The following is an 18,353-nucleotide window of genomic DNA, read 5'->3' on the forward strand; positions in this document are numbered from 1 at the left end:
TGCTCAGTTAAAGCCGATGCACCTGGATCATCATTTACCTTATCCATTTGGAACTGCAACTATTTAGAAAATCTTTCCGAAAAATTTTCTAGTAGGTGTTTCCTCTGCCAGAAACAAATCGCCAATGACCAGAGTAATGGCGCGCAGCCTACCTGCTGGATTCGCAAAAACTCGTTGTAAAAAGCCGGTATTGCGCCTGACGTCAACGGAACTGTGGTGTTGCCAGTAAGAAACGATGTCGCTATCTCAATTTGAAGGCTTGGAACAAGGTACAGTCAACTTAATATAAATGGTTAAACCCTTATCCGAATGAATTAAAATAATTCACTGTTCCTGATCGGTTTAGCCATTATAACATCCGTTATAAATGCACTGAGACAAAGGTTGAGGTTATGTATGAACAGAGGTTGACAGTCAGTTTACATGTAAAATTGTTGCCAATATATAATTCTTCATTAAAATAATAATTTTCAAAATTTAGTTAAAGTTGTCTGAATCTAAGGTTACGTGCCCCGTGTGCAAACACCATTTAAAAATTATATTGAACGTAAGAAGGTAAGTCATACAGAACAATTTTGTGATAAGATAATATATTATTACAATTAATAATTTCGCCATTTACGTAAATAATCGTTTAAAGAATATAATTATAATGATTAGTTCTGTTAGTTTTTTCATACGCCACACTGAATGTCTCTTCGCGATAGAGAATGTTACACACACTGACACACTAAATAATGTGACCAGTATAATGAAAATAAAGTCCAACGAGTTAAAATTAATTTTAAAACTCTTTCATTTTAATAAAGTTTAGAAGACAAAAAATACCTATATTTCTTATCATTGTATTAGTTACATATATTTTTTTATTTCTCAACAATAATAAGTAGTAAACAACACAAAAAAAAACGATTTTAAACTGAGACTCTTTTAGACGTGACGATATTTATTTACCTTATTACTTTTGAATACATTCATAGCACTGGCAATCTTTTTGTATCCGTATATGATTTCCAGTGTCAAAAACAAATGTCATTGGAGCAAATTTGGCGACACGTCCGCTCCGAACGTATGTATTTGCGGTTTGTATGGAAAATTTACGAAAGTTTATATTCAACATTGATTTTATTCGTTCTCTTTGTAAGGAAAAATATGAAAAGGTAATAATTCTGTAGTCCAGTTATCTAGCTTATAAAATAACATTATTTTAAAACTAAAACACGGTCGTACATATTCAAATTTATGAAGATGCCGACAGGGGCCGACCGCATTTTAGTTACAACTTTAAGTAAGTATGTATCTAAAATTCGAAGTGTTTCCTGATTTGTATTACACACTATTTTGCATACACATACTTAAAGTTTATAATTATCAAGAAAGCCTTTTGTTTGCCTAAAAGGTTTTCGAAGTAATTGCCATTTGATTCGAAGTATTTTTAGACAAATATTGATGTCGTTTAACTTCCATTTACTGTATTTTAGTAGCATGATAACACACATGTAAACTACTGAATTTTTAGTTTAGGATATAAGTAATGCGACAACATCAATTTTAGCAGCCTAAAGTATACAAAATTGAGCTCAGCTCACTCAGACGTGAGCACTATTTGCGGGTTTTCTTAAACTAGCGTCAGGAAAAAAATCATAATTAATTCAGGGAGTAACTTTTCCTTGATGTTAACTACTGATTTTGTAGATAAGAATACGCGCTGTTTAAAACAAGTGCTTTTCTTATCAATAAGTATATACTGAAACTAAAACCGGACGTAGAAAACTACCAATTTTACGATTTTCTACTTTTGATATTGACGGCCTCTTAATAACAGAAATTGCTTTACCAAGGATAGCCTTGGTAAAGAAAATTATAATCTACGCCGTAGATTTTTTTTAAATCTAACGTCGCTTATGGCTTATATTATAAAGATCTTTAAGGACTTTAAGATATCTCAAAAATTTTAAGCCTTATTACACAAATTGATTGTCGTATGTAAAGCTTCAACCACACTTATAGGTAACCCGTGACTTCGAACGAATATAGATATACTATGGTCATAACACAAATACCGTTACCAGGATCTGAACCAGGGAACATGGATTTCATAGGCACAGGTGGGGTCAGTAGGTCACAAATATAATATACATATTATACTATGACGACTGGTCTGTCCTAGCGCGTAGTGACCCTGCCTGCTGAGCCGCGGTTCCGGGGTAGAATCCTGGTAAGGGCATTTATTTGTGTGATGAGCACAGATATTTGTTCCTGAGTCATGGATGTTTTCTATAATATATATGTATGTATTTATCTATATAAGTAAGTATATATCGTCGTCTAACACCCATAGTACAAGCTTTGCTTAGTTTGGGGTTAGGTTGATCTGTGTAAGGTGTCCCCCCAATCCCAATACTATATTATACATATAAGATAGTCTTGGTATCTGTTGCCAGTAATTTGTCTAATAAATTGTAGTACTGGGTAAGGGCCCATTTCGGAGTTATAACCTCGAAGATCGCAATTCGTCAATAGTTGGGATCTTTTTAATTTACTCCAATGAAGGTAAAAGCGTGGCTTTCCACCAGATATGTACTATTTGTTGTATATTTGATGTGTTTGTTATCACCAATCACATTTTTGGTCCACGTAGCATAACAGTAACGCTGGTGGGAACGGGTTCAACGAAGCTGATTGGTGGATATTATATCCACCAATCAGCTTTGATATCCACTGGATATCAAACCAGAACCAATTCGGAGCGCGGCTAAAACCAAAACATAACGGCCTATACGTGCGATTTAAGGCCCTACCAAAAACACTAATGATTAAAGACCAATTTATTGCACTTGTCAGTGCAACTTTTCCGAAACAGTAATTTTAATGACATTGGCCTAAATAGGCCGGTCTAATTAATGCTTCTAGCGCTGTTGAGCACTGGTAAACATATCGCGGGGGCAGTCGCCTTTCGGATTTGATGCCATAAAGGCGCAGGGCGCACTTACAAAAAAAAAGGAATTAAGTATCTGAACTACAACTGATTTTTCGCGATCGTCCTTAAAGAATATAAAAGTGTGTGAAAGTGCTACATGGAATATACAGTATTTTTTATAAGGTAAGAATCAACACATAATACAGTAAAATAATACAGTCCTTACATTCTAAATATGAGGAAGTGATGATATGTACTTATCGAAAGTTCTTGACATTTCAGAGGAAACCTATTTTTAACCCCTGACGCAAAAACGGGGGTGTTATAAGTTGGACGTGTCTGTCTGTTTGTCTGTGTGTGTCTGTCTGTGGCATCTTAGCTCCCGAACGGATGAACCGATTTAAATAAATTATATTTACAAAAAGATACTTACAAATACATATCACGCAATGGTAATTTTTTGCCTATTTTCTTAGATTACTTGACTAAAAATTATATTTTTTTAAATACTTATATAAATATAAAAGCACTTTCATTTGATATGTAACACAATATAGTTTAAAAAACCTTGATTTTTAGTTTTCACTTTTACCCCCCAAAAGTGGCCCCTAAAATTAAATTTTCCTTATTTAAATTACATGTCCGTCTTTGGGTCACATATTAACATATGTGTCTTCTTCTCTTCTTTGCATCCTGTTACCCTCTGCTGGGGTGTAGGGCTCGAATCATATTTCGCCATTTACTCCGGTCTTGGGCAGTACGGGTAACCTTCTCCCACCCCATCCCTAACACCCTGAGCTCTTGTTGAACCGAGCGACGCCAAATCGATTATGGGCATATAACATATAACATAAATGTGTGCCAAATTTAAAGTTAAGCCGTTTAATTTTGTTTTGGAGAAAATTGGCTGTGACAGACGGACAGACAGATGCACGAGTGATCTTATAAAGGTTCCATTTTCCTTTTTGAGGGTTGAACCCTAAAAATACAAACCTACGAGTATCTGTACTTTTCCTACAATTTTCATTGCGTTACTTAGGTTAGGTATTTTATATATAATTAAATTTTAATGACGTTTTATTTAGTTAGAAGCGGAACAATATTAATACATATAAATAACACATTTAGTTTGTAGTTTAGTGTTACGGAAATGTCTAATTTAATTAACATGTCTATATTATTTTTTAACCTTCGCTATAATAATTATACGTATAAGTAAGTCGTTTCCTTGAGTCTAATTAGTAATAACCTAGTATTTAAAAAAAAACATTTTACTTATGTGACTCCATCCCATTTAAGGATAGGTAATTAAATATATGTGTAATGCAGTCACACAAATAGGTTTAAGTCAATAATACTTCCAATAAAATCATGTCATAAAATTGGTTCTTTTCAATAATTTTATTCTATATTATGCAGTCCAATGTCGTACGAAATTATTTAGTGTCCTTAGGCTTTATGCTATCTAAAAGAGAAGCAAATATTTGTTAATGATAACTTGTGGCCCTATGGCCCCGTGAGGTGACGGGTTAAGAATTTCACCACCCCCTTTCTTCCCGCGGGTGTCGCTTCAATGTCACAATTTGGATTTCTTCCAACCTCTTTTTGTCAAGTGGCGCTGAGTACGCACTTAGTAGTTCATTTGCTCTGCCTACTCCTTTATGGGATACAGGTGTGATTATATGTATTTATGTATGTATGATGTAAAATGTATAATATGAAAACTGAATCAGCGAACAGAAGCAAGTGTTTCTTTTCTTTTAGTGTACAGATAAAGAAGTTTATAAACAATTCCATAGGACGATGATGGAATATATATGAGGTTGCCAAAAAAGTTCTACAGACTATATGATATCAAGATACACATATAAGTCAGCAACGACACTATAAAATTATAAATAAAACTATTGTTCAGTGAGCATCATCTCACAATAACCAAGTCACCTAGAAGAGACAGACAAAAAAACCGTTTTCTAGTTTTAAAAGGAATAGTTGAATACTTTTATTTGTAACTAGCTTTAGCCAGCTTCGCTCGCGTGAGAAAGAGACAAAAACTATAGCCTATGTCACTCTCCATGCCTTCAACTATCTCCACTTAAAAAATCACGTCAATTCGTCGCTCCGTTTTGCCGTGAAAGACGGACAAACAGACACACACACTTTCCCATTTACAATATTAGTATGATTTTACGATCAAGTGTTGGACTTAGCTCGCGCAATAATAAAGCTTAGGTCAAAAATACGCAAAACCTATGAAAATGCACAAAATATGCAACTTTGTTTAAACTATGTATCATGTACATATGTATTTGTATGGTATAATCATTCCCAGTCATTTGGGGTATCTTTCTCTTCCATACCTCTCTATCGCCCGTTTCATATCTCTCATACAGTCCATCCACCTTTTCCTCCGTTTTCCTCTCACATTCATTCGAAACACCTTTCTCGTCACATGACTTTCATCCCTTCGCATCAAAAACCATGTACCTAATCACTACATAGTATAAAACAAAGTCGCTTTCTCTGTCCCTATGTCCCTATGTATGCTTAAATCTTTAAAACTACGCAACGGATTTTGATGCGGTTTTTTTTTAATAGATAGAGTGATTGTAGAGGAAGGTTTACATGTAGGTATAGTACCCGTGGGAAGCCGGGGCGGGTCGCTAGTTTAATATAAATAAAACTTAATTTATTTCAGGCAGGTTCATAAATCGAACTGAAGAAATGGCACACGAGATCAGATCGTTCTTAGTGTGTACCATTCTGTCCTACTTACTAACAGTTGAAGTCTCCGATGGATATCAAAACCCTTCGTTCTTCAGAGAAGCAAGATCCAGGAAACAGTCTTACAGACAGAGCCCTATTATTGACTGGTTGATGCAGTCAGTCAACCCCAACTATGACCCGAAGGACCCAACGGATCTCTTCGATTTTCTGAGAGACCAGTACCCATTGCCGAATGGTAAGTCAACTAAAATTTAGTTAGTAGTATTTTAAATGGTAGGGTAAACTCGCCTCATCCGGTGACACGCCTAATTCGGTGATACAAGCATTGACGCACTATTCCGAAAGACGATTTTTGGTCGTTTCATCGAATTAAAGGCGTGTCACCGAATGAGGCGAGTTTACCCTATACCGTTGTTCGTTTCACTAATGTATATAATATAATATCAAATCTGCTATAGCATCATGACATTTAGCCTAAAACCACTATACTGTGCAAATTCCGAATCATTATAAATATTCTATTTTTTTTGTTGTGAATAGATAATGTGGTAAAAATATAAGTGCGCCGCATCACTGGAGTTTGATTGAGTTGTAAATCAATAGGGAGTTGTAATTATTGTAATTTCAAGTATAATTAATTTGAAAATACTTGAAATAAAAAAAGCCAAAGTAAGCAAGTTTGCAGGTGACGATAATTGTCCTTCATTAAATCATTATATTTATTTAAGGTTCACCAACAGATACAGGGTGGGCCAGTGATAAATTCACTTTTGTCTCGACCTCCTTTGTCAAAATTACAAAACATTGGCATATAATAATGGCGTCATTTAAAAGAAAAAAAAGTAAATTTTTATTCAAAATGGTGTCTTACACGGGAGAAGAGCGAGCGTTTTGCATTCAAGCTTTTTATGAAAACAATCGATCTTATGTGTCTGTTCGTCGGCGTTTTCGACTTGAGTTCGGATTCGCAATTTTCGTGAGTGTCCCAGCACAAATTTGATCAAGCAATGGTTAGTCAGATTTAAAAGAACTGGCTCAACACTAAAATCTCGACGTAAGGGACGTGCACGGTCTGTGCCTACTACTGAAAACATCGAACGGGTGAGAGCGTCTGTGAGAGCGAACTTCTGTCGAAAGTCTTTCAAAATTTACAAGCAAGGCTGGAAGAGTGCCGCAACCGCCACGGGCGACATCTTGATGATTTAATTTTTAAAACGTAAAATTTATTTATTTGACATACTTTCTAAATATACTTTTTATTTCAAAACCGCAAAAAAATCCTATTATTTCAATTTTCAAAAATGCATTTATCATTGGCCCACCCTGTACAACACTACAACAATAACAGATTAGAGCTAAAATCCATGAATAAGTGTCTATCCAATTACAGGCGAACACAACATGCGACAATACTTCAATATACTATAATATAACATGCATATTCTTGAGCTTATATTACTAAGCTACTAATAATATAGGTACTAGCTCATAGATTCAAGTTTATACGTAGCCAGGAGGCTTTAAATTGCTCATAACATAACTTGTCTAAGATCAATCACCATCGTACTTGACAGCCTACATACATACCAAAGAGGATCGAGTAATATAGAGAGTTACTGTCAAAGTAAAATGTGTAATCACAGTGCATAGACTGCCATCTTTAATTCGACACAAGCTTAAAACTTTTGAAACTCAGTTTTGACAATTTGGCTCATGTTGTTAGCTTGATATGTGTTAAAATGTCAAATATTAATATTAGCGCCATCTAGCTGAGCTTACCCCAAAGGTGTAATGCCATCTAGGCCACCGTACCTTTTTCTGTATGGTACCGAGGTACATTTTTTTCTAAGACTTTACCTGTCTATACGGAATTATATATGTATTTGATACATACATATGCACATACAGGGTGTCCCAGAAGTACCTCGTCACAGTGACACCAGAGGTAGGGCAGCTCAAGAGGACCCTAACCAACATAACATGACCTCAGTAAAATGTTCACCGTTTTCGAGTTATTTCCAAAATAAGTTTTTTTTTTTTCAGAATCGGCTTTCGCGTTACATTTTTAGTTCTAGCTTCCAATTTTAATCTTTTAGAAGTTATTTTTGGTGTGTATCAAATCATGAATAGTTAATTTTGACGCCAGATATCTTATTTTGTAAGTAATTCATGATAAATGATAATAAAAGATCATTAGATTTGACAAACTACCACAAGTCGGTCAGTTAGGGTCCTCTTGAGCTGCCCTACCTCTGGTGTCACTGTCACACGTGGTACTTCTAGGACACCCTGTATACAAGTACTAACCTTTGGCCGCGGCTTCGCTCGCGTTAAAAGGAGACAAAAAGTAACCTATGTCACTCTCCATCCCTTCCACTATCTCCACTTAAAAAATCACGACAATTCGTCGCTCCGTTTTGCCGTGAACGACGGACAAACAAACAGACACACACACTTTCCGGATAGACAGTCAAGCAAATCATTGAAAAAAGGCCAAATTTTTTATGGGAAGATTAACTTTTACCCCAATATATTTCAAATTTGCCGCCTCTTTTTAGTGACAACATTTGCTTGACCGTCTATATTTTAGTATATATACTCGTACCTATAGTTAGGTACGGAGGTTATTCCAAGGGTCATTCAACCCGAAAGGTTAATATTCGGATCTCTCGAGATAAAAGTAACTGCTTGTACTTGTGCGTACATCAAGGGTCTTAATCGCGGGTCGTCGTCCGGCAAAGATTGGTTACATATAAATATTTAGTATAGTTGTGAGTACAAAGTCAATGAACCCGTATAAAAATATGACCAGTTTGCATTTTTTATGCAAAGATTATATGCAGGCGCTCTCTATGAGGCAAAAACTTGTAACTTCCGTCCTAAAAAACAAACAATATTATGTTTCTATCGAATTTAGTTGAAAAGGAATAACAGTAATACCCATAATTTAAGCAAGATAATTTAAGGAACGTAGTTCCAGAGTTCCTACCAAACACGAAAATCTATTTTTTTTATCTACTTCTCTATCGGTTGAATATATTAGAGCCATAGTTCATGGAGAGTCAGAAAAACGAAATCGTACTTTGATTTTCTAGGTAAGCCCTAATATGATGCCCCCTCTATTTATATCCACTTTTTTTGTAAACAATATTTTATATGGCATAATACTTCTACCGCACTTTTTCAGAACAGACTATCAACTCTCTTTTTCCGAACAGACTCTATGTTTTGTGTCAATTAGGGTTATGTTTTCAAAATGACGGGCGTTTTTCCGACATCATCATATTGTTATACACAAGTTGTTATATTATATTCAATTGGCAATTTAATTATTTGAATAGTTATTATCAAACTGCCCACTCACAATGGGCATTATTCATAATGCCCGGGCATTATGTATAGTGCCTGATTTATCACTTGGTCCATAACATATACATACTGTAGACTAGACCATCCAGCCTATCCGAAGTGTCAATCGTGGACGTTAGCCGCAGATCGAAACTAGGGCTTGTGATATACGTGTTACACGCGGAACCGTAGCTACGTAGCCTTAGCACCGGCGGTGCTAAGATCCCGTACTACACGGTCACGTCAAAGATACGTATCCGTTTCTGGATTCGGCTACGTTCCCGCGAATCTCGGCTTCGGCTCCTCTCCGCTCGGTTGTTGAAAGAGAGCTTGTAAGTGTCGAACGGACCCTTCGCATTATGTGTTATACTCGTGGTCTTTGCATTGATTTGATTCCAGATATTTTTTTAAGTAATTACATATTGGTATTATTCTGTTCTCTGATAACCAGACATTATGAGTTTGTACAAAAAAAAACAGAGGTGGTATTGGTGGGATTTTTGAATCTCACCGGTGCCTTGTTTTGTATGCAGCCGATGACTATTTAGTACGAAATAAGCCACCCGATGAGAATCAAAAATCGCACCTCAGGTAGGTACTAGGTACCTACTTGGCGATGTCGATGAATATGAAAGTCCATCCAAATAAATATATTAATATCTCTAATTAATATTTACTCCCTAGTAAGAAATGCTACAGGTAGACCAATGCAACAATTTAAAAGTATTTTAAGTGAAATAATAATATACACTGTTGTTCATAAATATTATTACTGTCTGGACAACCGTCTTTCGTCGGTGAAAATACTAAGAAATAGTTGCACGTGCAGATAAAGATAACAAACAATATAGACGGAGAGCTGGCAGGATTTTGGAGTAGGTCCTTGAGGCAACCTGGAAAGGTGCTCAGATGCTTCTCTGATCATAGCCAACATCAGGTCTGCATGTCTGGCAGCTGGGGAGCGGGGCTTTATCGAGCTATGAATTTTTAAAGATTTAATTTTTTGAGGCCCAAAAAAGGTGTTTGAGGCAACCTGGAATTATTAAAAAGTGAAAATAGAGTTCCTCAGAAGTCGCATAGTATTTATGCCAGATCATTTGGCCGGGTCCTTCACCGTGCCAGAACGGTACAAAGTGGTAAAAAAAAATTCCAAAAAGGTTCTTGAGGCAGTCTGTCATTTTTACCAGTGAAAGATGAGGGTCTAAATAGCCATGGAAAAATAATGCCATGACACGAGGTGGGGTCCGTACCCTGCCATTCGATCTTGAAAGTAAATTTTTTAGTTTTTCGTAAATAACTCGTAAACGGTGGCCCACAGCAAAAAAATATGTTAAACAGAAAATATCTACATAAAATTTCCTACAAGAAAGGTTATGTATGTTTTTTCGATAGGATCAATATATAAATGGATAATTTAGTAAGAAAGTTTTTTTTAATCGATTACATGCTCCGTTTTTCGTCAATACCTCGTAAACGGTGGTCCACAGCAAAAAATTATGTTAAACAGAAAATATCTACATAAAATTTCCTATAAGAAAGGTTATATAAGTTTTTTCGCTAGGATCAATTTTTTAGTTAAAAAGTATTTTTAAATAGATATTTGGGCCGTTTTTTGTTGATAACTCAAAAACGGTGGCTCACAGCCAAAAATAATGTTAGACAGAATTAATATACATAATATTTCCTACAAGAAAGGTTCTATAAGATTTTTCGCTAGGATCAATATTTTAGTTGGAAAGTATTTTTAAATAGATTTCATGGGCAGTTTTTTGTTAATAACTCGAAATCGGTGGCTCACAGCCAAAAATAATGTTATACAGAATTAATTTACATAATATTTCCTACAAAAAAGGTTCTATAATATTTTTCGCTAGAATCAATATTTTAGTTGGAAAGTATTTTTGAATAGATTTCATGGGCCGTTTTTTGTTTATAACTCGAAATCGGTGGCTCACAGCCAAAACGAATGTTTCACTGAATTAATCTTCTTAATATTTCCTACAAGAAAGGTTCTATAATATTTTTCGCTAGTATCAATATTTTAGTTGGAAAGTATTTTTAAATAGATTTCATGGGCCGTCTTTGTAAATACCTCGTAAACGGTGGTCCACAGCTAAATAAAATGTTCAGGAGAAAAAATCTACACAAGATTTCCTACAAGAAAGGTTCTATACGTTTTTTCGCTAGAATCAATATTTTAGTTGGAAAGTATTTTTAAATAGATTACATGGGCCGCTTTTTGTTGATAACTCAAAAACGGTGGCTCACAGCCAAAAGTAATGTGATACAGAAGTAATCTACATAATATTTCCTACAAGAATGGTTCTATAAGTTTTTTCGCTAGGAGCAATATTTTAGTTAGAAAGTATTTTTAAATAGATTTCATGGGCCGTTTTTGTAAATACCTCGTAAACGGTGGACCACAGCTAAATAAAATGTCCACGAGGAAAAATTTACACAAAATTTCCTATAAGAAAGGTTACTGCAGTTATAGGTTACTACAGTTTAAATCCACATCCACATCACTTTTGTCTGAACTTATTTTGAAATTTGAAAAGTATAGGTATTTGATAAATCCGAGCAAACATAGGTATATTTTTTTAAATTTCCGCGCTTAAACTTTTTTTGAAATCTTTTTGAGGCAAAGTTTTAACCGGTGACATTTACCGCATTAATAGTCTGGCAAAAAAGAGTAGAAATTAATAGGGGCGCCACAGTCTATGTAAACCGTTTTGCGAGGGGCGACCGTCGCGCGGCCGTCGCCGTCGCGTCTCATCGCATCGTCTACTTCCATATCAATAAGGTTTGATTTCGTATGCGTCGCATCTCCGTCGCGCGACCATCGCGCGACCGTCGCCCCCGCAAGTCACGGCGTGAGCATTTCTTTTTTTTGCCACTTTTATAAAGTGTGATATTTTTGAAAAAAAAATATGCTATTTCTACTCAGAATTACTAGCTTTTTCAATCCTAGTAGTTAAAAAAATCTATTTAAAATACTGTCCTACTAAAATATTGATCCTAACGAAAAATCTTACATAACGTTTCTTGTAGCAAATATTATATAGATTATTTCTGTTTAATATTATTTCCGGTAATGGGGCACCGTTTTTGATGTTATTAACAAAAAGCGGCCCATGTAATCTATTTCAAATTTTTTTCCAACTAAAATATTGATCCTAGCGAAAAAACGTATAGAACCTTGCTTACAGGAAATTTTATGTAGATTTTATTTTATTCTCGTGAATATTTTATTTAGCTGTGGGCCACCGTTTACGAGGTATTTACAAAAAATGGCCCATGAAATCTATTTAAAAATATTTTCCAACTAAAATATTGATCCTAGCGAAAAATCATATAGAACCTTTCTTGTAGGAAATATTATGAAGATTAATTCTGTGTAACATTAGTTTTGACTGTGAGCCACCGATTTCGAGTTATTAACAAAAAACGGCCCATGTAATCTATTTAAAAATACTTTCCAACTAAAATATTTATTCTAGCGAAAAATGTTATAGAACCTTTCTTGTGGGAAATATTATGTAGATTAATTCTGTGTAGCATTAGTTTTGGCTGTGAGCCACCGATTTCGAGTTATTAACAAATCTATTTAAAAATACTTTCCAACTAAAATATTGATCCTAGCGAAAAATCTTATAGAACCTTTCTTATAGGAAATATTATGTAGATTAATTCTGTCTAACATTATTTTTGACTGTAAGCCACCGTTTTTGAGTTATCAACAAAAAACGGCCCAAATATCTATTTAAAAATACTTTCCAACTAAAAAATTGATCCTAGCGAAAAAACTTATATAACCTTTCTTATAGGAAATTTTATGTAGATATTTTCTGTTTAACATAATTTTTTGCTGTGGGCCACCGTTTACGAGATATTGACGAAAAACGGAGCATGTAATCGATTAAAAAAAACTTTCTTACTAAATTATCCATTTATATATTCATCATATCGAAAAAACATACATAACCTTTCTTGTAGGAAATTTTATGTAGATATTTTCTGTTTAACATATTTTTTTTCTGTGGGCCACCGTTGTCGAGTTATTTACGAAAAACTAAAAAATTGACTTTCAAGATCGAATGGCAGGGTACGGACCCCACCTCATGTCATGGCATTATTTTTCCATGGCTATTTAGACCCTCATCTTTCACTGGTAAAAATGACAGACTGCCTCAAGAACCTTTTTTGGAATTTTTTTTTTTACCACTTTGTACCGTTCTGGCACGGTGAAGGACCCGGCCAAATGATCTGGCATAAATACTATGCGACTTCTGAGGAACTCTATTTTCACTTTTTAATAATTCCAGGTTGCCTCAAACACCTTTTTTGGGCCTCAAAAAATTAAATCTTTAAAAATTCATAGCTCGATAAAGCCCCGCTCCCCAGCTGCCAGACTTGCAGACCTGATGTTGGCTATGATCAGAGAAGCATCTGAGCACCTTTCCAGGTTGCCTCAAGGACCTGCTCCAAAATCCTGCCAGCTCTTGGACCAATAGTGTGCGGGCCATTGATAATAATTACCTTCAAAGTAGCTTTGGGATTTACCTGTTAAGTACCATGTGTTCCTATTGTTTGTGAAGTTAAGTGAAAGCAAAAATAACAAACTATTTGACTACTTCGGATACTACCAACTATAAGACGCTGACTGTACATGTTAGATTATTTAAAAAAAGTTGATTAATTATAGTCTGTGTCATGTGAATGAAAATTAGAATTTTACCTATTTTTTATATGTTGATTATACGCGAATTCTTTTGATATAATACACATCTTTTACAATTTGTACTGGTCTATTATTTTTGCCTCCAACATAATATTTGCATCTTATTATTTTTGATCACTCTTAAAACTTTATTTAAAATGCTAAAATATGGAAACTGAAATTAAAAACTCGCCGCATTACATTCGGGGGTCTTAGTGACACGCATAAAATCTACACTAAACGTCACGGTCACGACTGGATCCGATCTACGTAAATAAGATACGTATCTCCGTGTACACGTAGCTACGTATCTTAATTACACGTAGCCGAATCACACGGAGCAAACGGAGCGGATCTCCGTTGCCGAGTAACACGGCAACGGAGATTCGGCTACGGGTACACGAAACACGGTCACGACCAGGAGCTCTAATCGAAACGCAGTCTGGCTCTGTTGCACAAATACGAAATATAGAGATAGCTAGCTACGATAACTTAGCTGCGTAACCAGGCGTGTCTCACAAGACTAATGGTGCTCGTTCAATATAGGTACCTACGATTATCTTTTATACTTGTTTGTTACAATTTACTCGATTTTTCTTAACAATGCAGATAATGTGGAAATAACTTGTCTTAACAATTTAATGATGCTGATATTGTGACATATACTAGTGGAATGCACGGTACACCTACAATAAATTCTCGTTAGGTGCATAAATACTTTGATATACTTACATATTACTTTTTCCCCACACCAACACTAACTGATAAAGGTGCCCTTGATAATTCAAAAACGAATGACATAGTTGCATTCTATCCACAAAAGTGCAAAGTAAATTCATAATAATTTAAACTTGAAGTCAATTTCTCTAACGACAGAGTAGTTGTTCAGAACTTTTTTCGTAGTCCTTGAATTATTCTAATGATGTAAGGCAGCTAGGATTTACTAGGCAATCAAGTCGCTGGTTTTTGAATGAATACATAATGGCAATTTATTAATGGGCTAGTAAAAGTTTTAAATATAAAAATCGTTACGTAAATCGTCATTAGATAATCATGATATTCATGATTTATACGATTGTACTTATGTTTGTACTAGTCAAATCCTGCAGGCATCTTCTGAGCGAGCTCACTCTATTGTAGGCCACGTCTTTGCCTTTTGGCTTTGGCTAGCCTGTGGCCAAGAGTAAGCCCATTTATAATAACAAAAAAAATTACCCATTTTCCAGTTTCCGATGAAGGAGCATTCAATGAAATTGTTAACTGTACCGTTTTTCCATACAAATATAACTTTCAAAAAGTTTAATTTTTGTAAATGAACTTAACGCCCTAAAAAGTCTCAAGTCTCGCAGTAAAACGCTAAAAATGCGTGTCATTTGGACGACATTTCAAAAGCACGGTACACTCGAGGTGATCATCTGATGAATAAAAGGTAGCCATAGGAACTCAAAGATTAAACAACGCAACCTACTTGTGTTTCACTTTCTATAATAAAATGTATACGTTATATCACGTTTTAGGTCTAAAACAACCACTAACCCAATACGACTACATAATCGTCGGCGCGGGTTCGGCCGGCTGTGCCCTGGCGGCACGACTAACGGAGGACCCAAGTGTGACAGTGCTTTTACTAGAGGCCGGGAAACCAGAGATGTTCACCACGGACGTACCAGCTATCGCACCCTACTTCCAGAGGACGGAATACACCTGGCAGTATTATATGGACAAGGAGCCTGGCGTTTGTATGGGTAGGTACTATTTATTGTTTAGTAAGACTTGAGACTTGAGAGATTGTTGAACCATCTCTAAGGCGCTGAAGCCAATAGTTAGATCAGATATAAATAACGCAGGACACGAGTGTGACAGTCCTACTGCTGGAAGCGGGGAAACCAGAGATGTTTACCGCGGACGTACCAGCTATCGCTCCATACTTCCAGAGGACAGACTGTACCTGGCAGTATTATATGGAGGAGCCTGGAGTTTGTATGGGTAGATACTAGGTACTATTGTTTAGTAAGACTGGATAGCGATAGTTCAACTCCCTAAGGCTTTATACGCACGCAGCCACTAGTTAGATGGAATATAAACAGATGGAGGACCCAAGTGTGTCAGTCGAGGCCGGGAAAACTGGAATGTTCACCACTGATGTGCCTGCTTCCAGAGAACTGGCTACACGTGGCAGTATTACCTATACGGATATTAAGAAGCCTGGAGTTTGTATGGGTAGAGAGTGTAGAGACTAATTTCTTAGACTTGTTAACGATGGTTCATAAAAAGAACGTAAACGTGCATGAGCTCCCACATTAGCTCAGAATCCCAGAATCTTTGTAATGATACACATGCCTTAATTTTGTATACGAGTAAATATTAGAGCTAACTCTAAAATTATGAAGCCACATTATATTTGACAGGGATGATAAATGAAAAATGCTTTTGGCCGCGAGGAAAAGCAGTAGGAGGAACTAGCGTCATCAACTACATGATATACACACGTGGCCGGCCGGAAGAATGGGACCGCATAGCAGCCGATGGAAACGTTGGATGGTAACGAATTAACACATAATTAACTTTATTTCATTACCTATTAAAATAACATACAGCTAAAAGATTAAGTAATTACATAAGTGGAAGGAACCAAAACATTGTACCGGTTCGGCATATGTTTTAGTGGTTTTAGTCATTGATATTGCGTCAATATTTCAATTAATTAGTAATTTACTTACAGGTCGTACAATGAAGTGCTAGAATATTACAAGAAATCTGAGCGATCGAACTTGAGAGGGTTGGAAGATTCTCCGTACAGAGGAAGAAAGGGAGAAATGAACGTAGAGTTTACAAAATTCAGGTACCTACCCCATTTTCAGATATCTAAATAGATTTAACAACTTTCAGACGTGCAATACATGTTTTAAATGTTTCACGTAAATTTTTCAGAACACCATTAATTGAGGCGTTTTTGGAAGCTGGGCGACAATTGGGTCACCCCACAGTAGATTACAATTCTCCTGAACAACTCGGGTTCGGATATGTTCAAACTACCACGTTGGATGGAAAGAGAGTTAGCGCAGCAAAGGCTTTCCTGCACGGAATTAAGAATAGACCCAATCTCCATATATTACCAAAGAGCCGGGTAGCTAAAGTTTTAATTGACAGTACAACGAAGACGGCATATGGAGTACAGTATGTCAGAAACCGTCTAAAGAGGAATGTAGCTGCGAGGAGAGAAGTCATATTATCCGCAGGACCCATAGCTTCGCCGCAACTGCTAATGTTGTCCGGAATAGGACCTAAAGACCACTTGAGTAAACACGGAATTCCTGTCATTCAAGACCTCCCGGTCGGTCGCATGCTTTTCGACCACATCAGTTTCCCAGGAGTAATTTACACGTTAAACACTACGGGACTTAGTTTGAGTGAGTCTCGATTGATACAACTTCCGCAGAGTATTCAAACTGTCGCTCAATGGCTTCAATATGGAGACGGCCCGCCAGCGAGTCCCGGTGCCGTAGAAGGAATCGGGTATATCAAAACCCCTGTATCCAATGACCCTGCTAATGTCCCAGATATAGAGTTGATAAGTATTGCCGGGTCATTAGTGTCAGATGGTGGACCAGATGGAAGCAAAGCGGTGAGACGAGGAATGATGATATCTGAGAAAGTTTTTGACGCAGCGTTCGGATCGATCGATAATACGGAAACGTGGAGTGCGTTTCTGATGTTATTGCATCCTAAATCGTTCGGTTTCATCGAGTTGAAGGACAACAACCCATGGAGTTTCCCGCGCATGCGAGGGAACTACCTGTCAGACGCGTATGGACAAGACGTAGCAACGTTCGTGGCAGCGATACGGCACGTGCAAGCGCTGGCGGCCACGGAGCCGTTCCAGCGGCTGGGCGCTAAACTGCACCGGGCGCAGTATCCGTCCTGCCGCGCACTGCCCTTCGACTCCGACGAGTATTGGGAGTGTGCAGTGCGCACTCTTACGGCCACGCTGCACCACCAGATCGCCTCGTGCCGCATGGGGACCGCTAGTGACCCTCACGCCGTCGTCGACCCACGGCTGCGGGTCTACGGCGTACGCAACCTGCGCGTCGTCGACTCCAGCGTCATCCCCCGCACTGTGTCCGTTCATACAAACGCGCCCGCAATCATGATCGGTGAAAAGGCAGCCGATATGATAAAAGAAGACGCAGCATACATAAATCGATCGTGAATATTTTAACAGTCACTAAGTAGATTAATTTGATGTGCTAAAGTACCTATTAGTATTTTTATTTATGTATAGCGTAACTAGCGTAAGTAAGCTAATGTCAAACCTCTACAGTCTGACAGTCTGATACCGTTACTTTTAATTTTATGTGCCAAGACAAGAGATTTACCTGTAATGTGTAAAAAGATTGTGGTTACTGTTGAACTAGTCTGAAATTCAGTAGTGAAATTAATAAGTAATTAAACGTGAAAGTTGTAGCATAATATTCATCTGTTTCATTAAAACTCAACTAAAATATTTCCTTCCCTGGAAAACGTAGGTGTAAAATAGAGAGGCATTGAATTTATTGTACCTACAGTCAACAACAAAAATATTTTGTAAAATTTAGCGGACGGATCAATGGGTATTGGGACTGGGACTACGTTTGTAAA

General features: G+C 36.7%; 2 protein-coding genes across 2 annotated transcripts in view; one reads left to right on the top strand and one right to left on the bottom strand.

Moving 5' to 3' along the window:
* Positions 1-18,353, bottom strand: part of LOC125236514 (flotillin-2) — a 490,988-nt gene that overhangs the window by 407,786 nt on the left and 64,849 nt on the right.
* LOC125236503 (glucose dehydrogenase [FAD, quinone]-like) lies at positions 2,961-18,187 on the top strand. Its single transcript, XM_048143324.1, has 6 exons — positions 2,961-3,103; positions 5,619-5,882; positions 15,233-15,460; positions 16,124-16,256; positions 16,438-16,557; positions 16,647-18,187. Exons 2-6 carry the CDS (start codon positions 5,645-5,647, stop codon positions 17,923-17,925), a joined length of 1,998 nt encoding a protein of 665 aa, XP_047999281.1. The 5' UTR covers positions 2,961-3,103; positions 5,619-5,644; the 3' UTR covers positions 17,926-18,187.

This window comes from Leguminivora glycinivorella, chromosome 19 (assembly GCF_023078275.1).
Source record: "Leguminivora glycinivorella isolate SPB_JAAS2020 chromosome 19, LegGlyc_1.1, whole genome shotgun sequence".
Classification (NCBI taxonomy): Eukaryota; Metazoa; Arthropoda; class Insecta; order Lepidoptera; family Tortricidae; genus Leguminivora; species Leguminivora glycinivorella.